Source organism: Homarus americanus, unplaced genomic scaffold (assembly GCF_018991925.1).
Source record: "Homarus americanus isolate GMGI-L3 unplaced genomic scaffold, GMGI_Hamer_2.0 scaffold40047, whole genome shotgun sequence".
Taxonomy (NCBI): Eukaryota; Metazoa; Arthropoda; class Malacostraca; order Decapoda; family Nephropidae; genus Homarus; species Homarus americanus.
The window spans coordinates 720651-733236 of NW_024741731.1; the positions used below are offsets into that span (position 1 = coordinate 720651).

A 12586-nucleotide genomic window follows, 5' to 3' on the forward strand; every position below is an offset into this window, starting at 1 on the left:
AACTCTGTCTTAGTGTACTGTAATATGTAAGTCTCCCATTGCAGTGTGAAACGCGCCACAGAAAACGTAACTGGCGGGGGGACTCCTATAGCAAGAAATTGCAAGTTTTGACCATCCCGTGTTTTTTTTGTTTTTTTTTTTTACCGGGAATTAGCCCACCCGGGCACAGGTCAAACGACCCACAACGGGGCCTGGGGAGCGAAAAAAAAAAAGAACAGAAAGAAATTGAAAATAGAGAACAAAAAGGTTATATTGTGTGAATCTACACCACGAAGATGCCGGAAAACCAGCTTTTTAAAGTGAGACAGATTGTATAAGTATAAGTATGTTTGATACCATACAAACTTAGACAAAACTACATTATTTACAATAGGAAAAAACAACTCTGTATTTTAATATTGAAGGTACAGTACCTCAATGTAGCAAAAGACTAAACCAACAATTATATCAGTCTGTAATACAGTAAAGACAAATACATAATATCCACTACATGTTAAAAAGAATGTTTTAAATTTTTTACATTTATTTATTGAAATCCATTGTTTAAAATATTATCGTGTATGCCATATGGTTTAGGGTAAGCCTCCACTATAACTTAAAAAGGCAATGAACTTTTTTTGTGAAATGAGGATAATTTTTTGTTCATATTTCTCATATGTAATTCTATGTAATAAGTGCATTTCTGGTATATATGACTTCATATTTAAATTAAGATGTCATTCATTTTCTTATGACCAAACTTTGCATAAATTAGAATAGATGAAGTTAGGTTAGGTTAATACTGATGTTCTAACATATTGTAATATGTATTATCCCCAAAATGCATGACATACAAACACTTCACAGTCTGCTCTACCAATGGCGTCCTTCCTCTCTTGTTACATCGTCAACATGATCATAATTTACAGACTAAATTTGTGTTCAGTTTTCTAAGCCTCAGCCTGGCTATCGCTTGCCACAACTTGGGGATTCTTCTCTGGTTTAAGGAACTTGGTCTCCTTCCCCGTTGGCTGTTGCTGCTGCTGCTCCACGACAGTGCTGTAGTTCCACGGCTGGATTTCTGTCGACCCGAAGACGGTGAACACCATCCACGAAGACACATACATGACGGCAGTCAGCCAAAACACCGCCTGCCACTCCTTCAGGTTCTGGTGGGGGATAAACAAGGTGTTGGATGATGAAGTGACATAAAGAAGAGATTTTGGAAGTTTTGGTGAGAATAAACAAGAGAGATAATATGAAGATAGTGAGTTACTGACCTGGTGTGGGGTCATGGCACCGACGATGACTGGCACGCATATCGACACCATGTAGGCCAGGGTGTTGCTCACGCCCAGAATAGTTCCTGAAGCAACAAACATAATATTACATTCTAAGTGATAAACAAGTATAAGAAATAGTAATTAACAAAAACTGTAGGAGAAAAACAGCTAAGGTACATCACATTACGTTTAAATTAGTATGATAAAGATATAGATTTATGGAATTGTAAAAGTATACCATAGTTTACGTTAACCAATGCCATAACATATAGCACAACATCACAACTCTGGCCAGTGAGATAAAATACTCATCATTGAACTCATGTAACTAATTTTTACTGTTTATTTATATTTGTGTTAATGTATTCATAATTTCAGAACACCAATAAAAGAGTATATGTTCTTCTTTCGCCGCCATTGACGTCTGAGAACAAAAAATCAACAATAATCGTGTAATTTATTCTCAGCTATACATATTTACCTGTTTTACGATGCTTACCTGCAAAGTTAGGGGCGAGGTCAAGGTGATTTGCGAGGTGACCGGAACAAATGGCCCCACTGAAGGCTGTACTAACGGGGAAGAGTGCCACTGCCAAGGTGATGTCACAGCCTACATAACCCACTATCACCAGCACTATTCCCGGCAACACCAGAGCTGTAGATGGTTCACCAGGTAGAGTTGTAGTGTACCCTACTCCAAGGCTGTACTATGGAACCTTTCTGTGTTTTTACTTTACGTGAGTGATAAGCTTAATGGTGAAAGACTTTGTAATTAGTACTTAATGGTGAGGTGTAGACAACAGTAATTATGATAGGAAATTAATTGTAGTGCTGTGATGATAATATAAGTAACATTAGTGATGACGATAATGATTATTGTGGTGGCTAAGGTGGTGAAATAATTATAAAGGAATTCATAAAGGTTTTATTACAGTAGAGATGATCATAACGGTTAAGTAACTATAGTAATGTGAACAGGAAACAATATGATGTAAAAATGTATCATCTCATTAAGGTTGATTCAATGACATGTGCAAGTATTGTACTACAGTAGGCTCTCGCCAATAACGTTTAACAGGTGCCTGAAAAACGCCGTTATTAGCGAAAACGTTATTTGTGTGACATTAAAATACATGTAAAAAGGGTTTAGTGGTGCAGCCGCCCCAAGAATTTCACCTAGTTTTTCACCTTAGAAGCCCTCCTAACACTTTTTGTTCGCTGAAATAAAAAGAATTGTTATTCAATCATCAAAATAAAGAGTGAGTAATATAACACTTAGCTTGGGGGAGTTTTTGAGGTGCTTGGTGTGATGATTGTTCCGTATCTGAGGGCCGCTAACACTTGCACTGTCTTTCATTCTACAAGCTAACCATTTCACAAGAACTTGCTCTGTTATCACTAACAACCTGTTTCTATCGCCTTTATCGTTCATAGCTCGCCTCGCATTTCCATCACCACCGAAATATTTTTAGCCAGCGCAATACTCTTCTTGGTCTCTTCTACGTTCCTCTTAATATTTCGCACTGTAGACTCAGGACAGTTAAATTTCCTCACTTTAAAAGTTCCCAGTCATTCAGGTGGCAAATCACTCCCTCCACCACTTCCCCTAGCCCCTACAGGCAAAAATGAGGGAGCCATTATTGATCACCGACCCTAACAACCACTGGTTATAGTGGCGAAAATCTCACACGTGGGCACAGCGCTGTATTCCACTGAGCGTGTGTGAGAGTGAGAGTGAGGCGGAGAGGACAACTACGTCATCAACATGGCAGCAAACAAACGCTATCATTGATGCGCTCGGACGCTTCCGCGAAATTTCCGTTATTCAAGAGAATTCAGAAGTTATTATCGAAAATGGGTATCTAATGAAACTTACCGTTATTGTCGAAAACGTTATTGTGGAAGTCGTTATTGGCGAGAGCCTACTGTACACCGGAATTACCTTTAGTAAAATATTACATGATTTTGAATTTTTACTTTGTTTTAATCCTATCTCATTCACCCGTAGACGTCTCTGTTTTAAGTAAAGTATTATTGTAAGTCCAATACCACTTTTATGAGGTTACTTCTGTGTTTTGGGGGAAAGTTTGAACAATATTAGGGTCAGTTTTACACATTAAATTACGAGGAAACAGTCATGGTAAGAACCTCTAACAATGCAGAGAGAGAGAGAGAGAGAGAGAGAGAGAGAGAGTAAACATACAAGTTACTCACAGATGGTGGAGAAGATCCGCCTGGAGGTAAACACAGTCATGTATTTGTGGGTAAGCAACCAAGTGACCCACATCCCTGATAGTATACTGCCCAGGAACTGTGTGACGAAGGGTATGGCGGAGAGCAGGCCGTTCTAAGAAGAGAGGAGGAAAACTATTACATTAAGAAAGGAATCGAGAGTTGACAGGCTGGTTTGAAGATTGAAGACGTCATAAGAATGGTAATAATAATAATAATAATAATAATACGATATTGTGGGGTAAACAAAAAAAAAATTATATATATATATATATATATATATATATATATATATATATATATATATATATATATATATATATATATATATATATATATATATATATATATATATATATATATTGAAAAATGGAAGGAGGGCAGCAAGACAATAATGAGGTAGAAAATATTTGAATACCAAGAGGATAAACCAGACCTTACGAACGACAGGTTGGAGTATATAGCCTAGTCTAAAATAACGAACAAAAATAACATACAAGAAACAAGTGAGGTTGGTTGCATTAGTAAACATACATAATGCATTAAAACTAAATTATCAGGATCTCTTAACAATCCATATTAAAATTACTAGTATTGTGCATTAATTAGCAGACAGACATAAAAACATTTAACGGCATAATAAAAGTTCCTATGTGACGCCTGCGTATACTACTAGACTTGCAAGGGTTAGGTGAAAAAAATCATATAATCTCACTGTTTTGATGGAGAAGCCAAGGATGCTGCTCATGTAGGTGGGTAGTTGTGTGAGTAAGAGGTTGAAGCCGAACATAGAGCCGATATGAGCCACGTGTGTTGCCCACAGAGGTACGCTCGTCAGGATACTCCGCCACGGGGTCCTGCTTGGCTGAAGGGAAAAATACTTAATTGCAATTTACATATTTATCCCCCAACAGTGAGAGTAATTGAGTATATTATTGATTTTTTCCTTCGTCTATGTGTGTGTGTGTGTGTGTGTGTGTGTGTGTGTGTGTGTGTGTGTGTGTGTGTGTGTGTGTGTGTGTGTGTGTGTGTAACTTTCCTGTTTGTGGGGAAAAAATAGAAAAAATGGTTGCCTCACCTTGTTATGCGTGGTTCCATCCTGGATGGCGTGCAGGATGTAGCTCCTCTCCTCGAGGCTGATTTTAGGGTGCTGGTCGGGAGAGTCGTGCATGAACAGCGCCCACACCACCACCCACACCAGAGAGACGCCCCCGGTCACGTAGAACACGGCTGGCCACCCCACCTCCGCGATGATCATCCCACACAGGGGCATGGTGATAATGGTGCCCAGGGTGTTGGCTGGTGGTGGTGCAGTTATGGTGGTACAGTTATGGTGCTGGCTGTAGTGTTAAATGATGGTTCAACTCGTCTTTATTTTTTACAGCTTCTTTAGGAATACAAAACTCTGCTTATTGTGTTTCTTCAATACATTAATTTATCATTACTAAAAAGAATTAATCTTAACTTGGATATGCATGTAGAGACTATACATATATACTATACATATAAATACACATATACTTACACATATAAGTGAAGGACATGAACCTGGGTCGTTCAAGAGGCGGGATCCACCTGGCCACCATAGTGTTCAAGGACGGATACACCACACCCTGTACAACACAATACCACACCCTGTACAACACAATACCACACCCTGTATAACACAATACCACACCCTGTACAACACAATACCACACCCTGTATAACACAATACCACACCCTGTACAACACAACAACAACCATCATTAGTATATCTTAACTACAGTATAAGTCACCTTATCATCATTATCTTGTGTTGTTAAGTTTGGATTCTCTAGTTTTATATATTCAAGTCAATAAAATGTATGAGAAGGATTATAACTTGCTCACTAAATAAGAAAATTATATACATTTATCTAATTTGTTGCATGAAAAAAATCATTCGTGTTGTTTGTACTCGTGACGTTACTTGTACTATAAATGACAGCAGTGCATCGCCTGGTTGTCAGAAATCAAATCAAACACAAGGACTCATTGGAACTTCAAGACTATGACGGACTATGGACTGTAACCACCACTGATATCTACGTTTCGTGAGTGGCAGAGGAAGTTTCAGGAGACAGATATAGTGTTCTGTAGAGAGAAGGGGGCAGGTCGGTGAACATAAGTGATGAGGATGGTGAAAGTATACGGGAATTGCTCGACTACAGTCAACGCAAGTCCACTGGGGCGCTAAGGTCTTCTATACCTTACTGGGCTGCCACCAAGGACTGCAGTAATCGCCTCAGCGTTACATAAGGTCTTACACAAACGGACGACCTTTCACGAACTGCGGGTCTTGATGGGAGCTTCCTTCCTCAAGTCATCTTAAGGTTTCGTGTAATTTGTGTATCTGATTTAGTGCCTGCAACCTGGCAACACACCACAATGGGATGTAAAAAAAAAAAAATTGCATTAGTTTCAACCATTCCTTACCTTATAAAATATCTGAATTCCCTGACCACTACTTCTAATTAAAACATCTTACGTGAGCCAGACCAATGGCAGCTCTAAGCAGGATGAGGACAACGTAGTGGGCTCGGGCGGCCAGTGGGGTGAAGAGGGTGAGGACGCCGCCAATCAGGATGGCCCCACCGAACACCCGCTTCGTCCCGTACAGCTCTGCCAGCCGCCCACCAGGTATCTAAGAGGCGAGTGTGTCACAGGTCAGAAACATTCTGTGAGATCTACTGCAGTGTTGATTCTCTTTCCCTAGTCTACTGTTGGCTCTGTAATAAGGTAATGTTGTATCTATCAGCTGAGGGTTGTATAAGTCTCCCGAGTGTGTTTTGTTTCTATCATGTTTATTCAATCACATGATGGGAGGATTTATTATAAACGTTAATAAATATAGACGTGTAAATTCATTTATTCGATGCTCTTTTGTTTCTTCTGTTCATCTTGGTGTTTCTGGCGTTTATACTGGAGTTAATATGAGTCAAGACACAGTCAACCCTAACTATAAACGTAGCCCAATTAACAGTAGCACTAATATTAACTTCAAAGATAATATACAAAGAGTAAATGAGACTCTACACTAAGATACTATGAGCACTTGTTATTCTAGAACAATTCCCTGGCGTTAGTTACACAGCCAATCCTAATGCTGGGAGGATCAAAGCCTCTATACCAGTATTATGTAAACATCATCTATTCACACGAGGTCAGTCACTTCTAGACTAAGTAAACGGACCAAACAGCTGTGAGCAAGGAGGGGTGTGAGAGGGATGTGAGGAAGAGGAGGGTGAGAGGGATGTGAGGAAGAGGAAGGTGAGAGGGATGTGAGATAAAGGGTGAGAGATGTGAGGTAGAAGAGTGTGAGGTGCCTAAGACTCTCGACCTGAATAATACTGTGATGACTATTAACCTTTTTATCACTTGTTAGTTTATGTATTATTAACCCACAAACACAGATCATTTACCATTTTATCACTTTATTAACTCTCTATGTACTGGAGGTTTATTGTGACTCCAAATAGCTTGATAGTGTTGATGGGCGAGTCACCAAGACCCTATCTGAAACTTGAATCTTTAAATCAGTGTGAGGGTCATGTAACGCGACTGAGGGTGGTTTGCTTGGTGAGGTGTCCAGCTGCCTTGTTCCACTCTTTTTCATAACTGTGGTAATGTGGGTAGAAAGTGGGTGAGTAAACTAGCACACTGAGGATCTGTGGGTGGGTGGGCGGGTGAAGGCGGTGCTAAGAGGTAGTATAAAACGTCAACACACACACACACAACAATGGCAGGCCGGTCCTGGTGTCAAGGAATAATCCAAGAAGATCGGACAACTCGCCACCTGCACTGGCTAACCAGTTAGGTTAGGTTGGGTCAGGGTCGACCTGGCCCCTCCTCTTAAAGAGAAGTTAAAGAGATGCGTAAATGAGCGTCAGGTGAGCCTCTCAATAGGTGGTAATAATCAACAGGTGACTCACGTTTGTGGCGAAATACCCGTAGAAGAAGGCGCCCAGGACCATCCCCTTCTCCGCCCCCGTCAACACCATCTGCAGGAGGAGATACACTTCACTGTTTACATAGAATCACCCGAAGATTAAACACCCTAGCCTAATTAACCTGAAGATTTACCTCTGAGATCTACCTGGGGGGGGGGGGCTCCTTTCTCTTCATTAAGCTTTGGATTTGGTCACACATCTTATAATAAACATAACAGGTGAACTAGGCACTTACCTCAACATACCTCGTTATATCTCGAGTATATAAATGTAAGCTGTGTTATGTCTCCCTCCATGATACTTGTTGTTCAGTTTATTTCTAGATTGGGTTAACTTTGTGTTGGGACTTAATAAATTAAATGAAGCTCCATTTTTATTCGCGAGTTTAAGGTTCCATTACTCTCATCAACTGGACCACCAAGCATGGACAAACATCCACTCTGTCTCACTTTAACCACTCAACAGTCATACCACTCAACAGTCATACCACTCAACAGTCATACCACTCAACAGTCATACCACTCAACAGTCATACACAAAAGGATATATAAAAAGATATGCCCCCAGAACCTCTCAACTTCTACCTCTTCACTATGTTCATTTACGTTACCTTAAGGTTCTGTAGAGGTAACCTATAATGCCTCGTATATACCTTATTAGTGAGTGGGTCTTCCTCCGTCAGGTAGTCTTCAGGTAAGGTGGAGTTATCTGCTCCTGCTGTCTTCTTCCCCTTCAATGTCTCCTCCATCAGTATTGTCTGGTTCTCCTGTGTGTTATTGATACTATTTAATGCACACACACACACACACACACACTGCTACTCGAAGGCTAGACTCCAGGAGACTCACGTTGGAAAGATACCACACGCTCGCCTCTTGTCGGAATTTCTTACTTACAAACAACTTGAAGGTCATGTACTGTGTTGTAAGTATTGTTGTAGTTAACGTTAGCTTCGTCTCTCGTGTCAGTTTGGTGTCAGTGTGATAAAGGAAAAAGTGTCGCTTTGGTTGATAAGTACAAGTAATCTTAAGTATTCCTAATAAGTTAATAAGTGGTCTAATCGGTTTATAAGTATGAGTAATCTTAAGTAGTTATGATAAAAGTATTAAGTGGTCCTATGGTTAACAAGTAAAGTTAAGTAAATTTAAGCATTCGTGATAAACTAATAAGATGGTATAAGTGGTTAAAAAGTAAACTTAAATATTCCTAGTAAAGTAAAAAGTAGTGGTTGACAAGTAGTAGTAAACTTAAGTACTCATCATAAAGTACAAGTCCAAATCGAAAGTTTTTGTACTCAAATTAAATTACTGAGTCTAAACGATTACATTTAAATTAATATTGGAAATAATTTGTCCTCGAAAACAAAAGCTGATAAATTACCTGTTAAACTAAAGATGAAAAAATAAAAAAAATGTGTAAAAATAATAATTAACACACACAAATATCCCTTACACACATTACACAACACTAGTACAGTATACCTGGTTATATGACACACAGTAGGCGGTAGTGTGGGCGTGGGTAGTGGTGTTGGAGTTCCCGGAAGTGGGCGTGGGTGTGTGAGCCATAGCTACTATCGCTACGGACATGTTAATCCTCAGCATGTACAGCACTGCCACGCCCGCTGACGTCAATAGTGCTAGGGAGTGTCGTGCCGGAACAGCTGTTGGGAGAATGGGAATCATTAGGGTTGCCGTACGTCCGTATTTTCCCGGACATGTCCTCCATTTAGGTCTCGAAATCTTCATCCGGAAGGAATTTTTAAAATTCTTCAAAAGTCCGGAATTTCATCTTCCATCATTTTCTCCACGGAAAAAAACATGAAACTGTAATGACGAGAGAGAGAGAGAGAGAGAGCGAGAGGGGGAAGGTGGAAACCGTAGAGATCTCGTTCAGTTTTCGTCAGCTGATAAGTCACTTGTACGCCTGTTCGGTGTTGTCAACTTAGCTGTCAAATATTTGATTGATAAGGGGGTAGAAGTTGATGAAGTGTCTTGACCAAGTTAGTAACCTGAAGCAGTTTGTGGAAAATTACAAGAGTGATGAAGAATTTAGTAATCTGCCAACACATAAAAAGTGGACCAGATACTTTGAAAAATCAAAGAACATTGAATGCCACTCAGAATTGCTAAGAATTGCACAATTCTTCTTTGCTATATCTCACAATGCAAATATAGAAAGAGTTTTTTCACTGATGCAAAGTCAATGGACAAAGGAAAGGAACAAATTGAGTGTTGAAACAATGAAAGGCATTCTGACTGTACAGTACAGCTTCCGAGAAACATCTTGCAGTGACTTCTATACCTTTCTAAAGAGCAATCAGCCAATACTGAGAAAGATCCGATCTACAGAAAAGTATGCATGGGCACATCAAGTCACACACACAGTGGGGGAAGAAGACTGCAGCTAAAGGAATGAAGATGTTCAGCCTTAAGCAAAAGTATTTTTTTTTTTTTTAAGATTTCTATACCATGTATGTTGTATATTAGCCTGTGTGTGCCGGGCGGGGGGGGGTCTTCGGGAGCGTCCTCTTTTTTTAATGTTCAGATATGGCAACCCTAAATGGGATACCAACGCCGTTTAAAAAAGTACAAAAGTAATCATAAGTATACAAAAGTAATTATAAGTAGACAGGGGATCGATATAACAGTTTTTATAAAGTGAAAAGTCTAAGTGGGTTTTTTGGTTTGGTTAGATTAGGTTCTAACCATCTTGGCCCAAAACGACTCTTTAGCAGGAGTCGAGAGCTGTATCCCATTGGCTGCCACGCTAACTAATCTAATATTAACATAATAACTTGAAAATTATGAAGTGCTCCCTTCCCTCCCCTTCCCTTCCCTTCCCTACACAGTCCAGTGGTGCATCATCGTGAGTAGTAACATTATAAACAAAATGATTTGTGGAGCATTACAGAGGTCACACACACACACACACACACACACACACACACACACACACGGGCTACATAAGCAGTATCATGCCACTTTCTGGACCCTTTATTATGTCCCAAATTTAGTAACAAGATTAACTAAATCAGGGTTAAATAGACACCAGTTAAAGGTGACTTGGAGTTTTGTTTTGGTGTCGTTATTCTTTTGTTTTGTTATTGGTGGCGTTATTCTTTTGTCATTTTGGTGGAATTAGAGGAGAAAATTGCGCCTAATCTTTAAGGAGGCGTCCAATGTGTGTGTGTGTGTGTGTGTGTGTGTGTGTGTGTGTCGTTTGCTTTTATTGGTGGTGATTAGCTGTCATGGAAGAGCTCCTTCACCTCACAGTAACCGATACCACCTCCCCTCACACACAACCTAGTTTCAGCACTTTAATACGTCAACTAAACTGTACTTTTGACAAACATCTAAAGGTCAAGCATAACATATCACACTCAATAAAAGGTAACCTGGATAAATGATCCTTCAGGAGGTCGACCTTGAGCTAACAGGAGGTGTGGAGTGTGTTGTGGGGTGACTGATAATAACAGGTCGAGGCAAAGAGAGGCTCAGTGTTTCAATGTTGTCTTTACTATTGTTTTCTTTACTATTGTTTTCTTTATCTTTCGTTTATTTTTACCTAACCTAACCTAACCTAACCTAACCTAATTCCCCAGGTAAAACTATATTGTCTTTACTCTTGAAAACAAAAGGAAAATAAAAATAAGGAGCCTCGAATTATCTTACGTCAGAAACTATCAAGATAATTCTTAATAATTCACTCGGATTATATTTGTACACGTAGTTCGACACCTGAAGAAAAATATAGTGTATTTACTATCCTAACTACGCACTTGAAGATCGTAAGTTATTGAAGCGTAGTTATGTTCTATGACGGAACTCCAAAACAATCTTGAGACATTTTTACTCGTGAGGAAAGTATAGATAACTTAATTGTTTATCTTATCACTGATCCTCTTTTGTTTGTCATCAGTCTATTGTTTTAGGAGTGTGTAGGTGTGTGTGTAGGGGCGCTCTCATGACGACTAATCCCCATAACTGAAACCAAACGTTCTTATCGTCAGTACTCCCCCACACCTACAACGCCCCCACAACACCCACCCCACACAACACCCCCACAACGCCCCCCCACACAACACACTCGTCACACATAAAAGATAAGAAAGACACGTGTCACCCCGTCATATTCTCAACACTTTACAGACACATTCGTATTCTGTTAACACATAACCTCGTATAAGATGAGTCAAGGTGAGGGATCATGTCTGTGTCACCTAAACTGATTCTCTAACTGACTTTAATAGTATAAGTTAAGTGGTTGTGTTTGTTAAGTGTTTGTGTTAAGTGTTTGTTTGTTATCCATGTGTGTGTATGCATGTGTGTTTATTGATCGCTAGTGTTGACAGTAAACCATAAAGACTTCATCATTACCACTAGTGACATCATAACACTACAATGATGTCATAACACCATAGATGACGCCAATCTAAAATATGACTGGATAACACCTCACATGTCTTGGGCCAGGACTCGAACCCATGATATAATGGTGAGAGATAGGCGCGTTACCTCTCTACCGCCAACACCTTCAATAAGAACACTATATCACTAATGACGTCAAGAGCAAACGTGATGTCATAATAACTGATGTCCTCATATCACAATAGAGATGTCACTGATGTAAGAGGTCACTATAACACAACGGAAGTCACTATAAGGCTCACCACATGTTCCTGTCTTGGTATTGGTCATTCTGTTGAGTCTCCCTATGATGAGGCTCAGGGGGTGTATAGAGAGGGAGATACGGAGTCTACCAGGAGGGAGGTACAGGGAGAGTATAACGAGGGAGATACAGAGAGTCTATCACGACCCAAAGACTCTATCATAAGGGAGTCTACCAGGAGGGAGATGCAGGGAGTTTATCACGACCCAAAGACTCTATCATAAGGGAGTCTACCAGGAAGGAGATACAGGGAGTTTAACACGAAGGAGATACAGGGAGTTTAACACGAAGGAGATACAGGGAGTTTACCACTACCTAGACGCTATCATAAGAGAGTCTACCAGGAGGGAGATACAGGGAGTCTACCAGGAGGGAGATACAGGGAGAATACCAAACAGAGGGGAAGGGGGACACAGGGTGACAAGACCCTCACTCTTACAAGGTGTTGGA

General features: G+C 40.0%; 1 protein-coding gene across 1 annotated transcript; it reads right to left on the minus strand.

The window, feature by feature from the left end:
- Nucleotides 1-221: 221 nt before the first annotated feature.
- On the minus strand, nucleotides 222-12586 carry LOC121876014 (sialin-like). Its single transcript, XM_042380861.1, has 12 exons — nucleotides 12138-12586; nucleotides 8947-9128; nucleotides 8118-8231; nucleotides 7448-7516; nucleotides 6004-6159; nucleotides 5020-5107; nucleotides 4573-4793; nucleotides 4210-4359; nucleotides 3477-3609; nucleotides 1762-1917; nucleotides 1260-1345; nucleotides 222-1148 (listed from the first exon to the last, which is right to left on the minus strand). Exons 1-12 carry the CDS (start codon nucleotides 12163-12165, stop codon nucleotides 930-932), a joined length of 1602 nt encoding a protein of 533 aa, XP_042236795.1. The 5' UTR covers nucleotides 12166-12586; the 3' UTR covers nucleotides 222-929.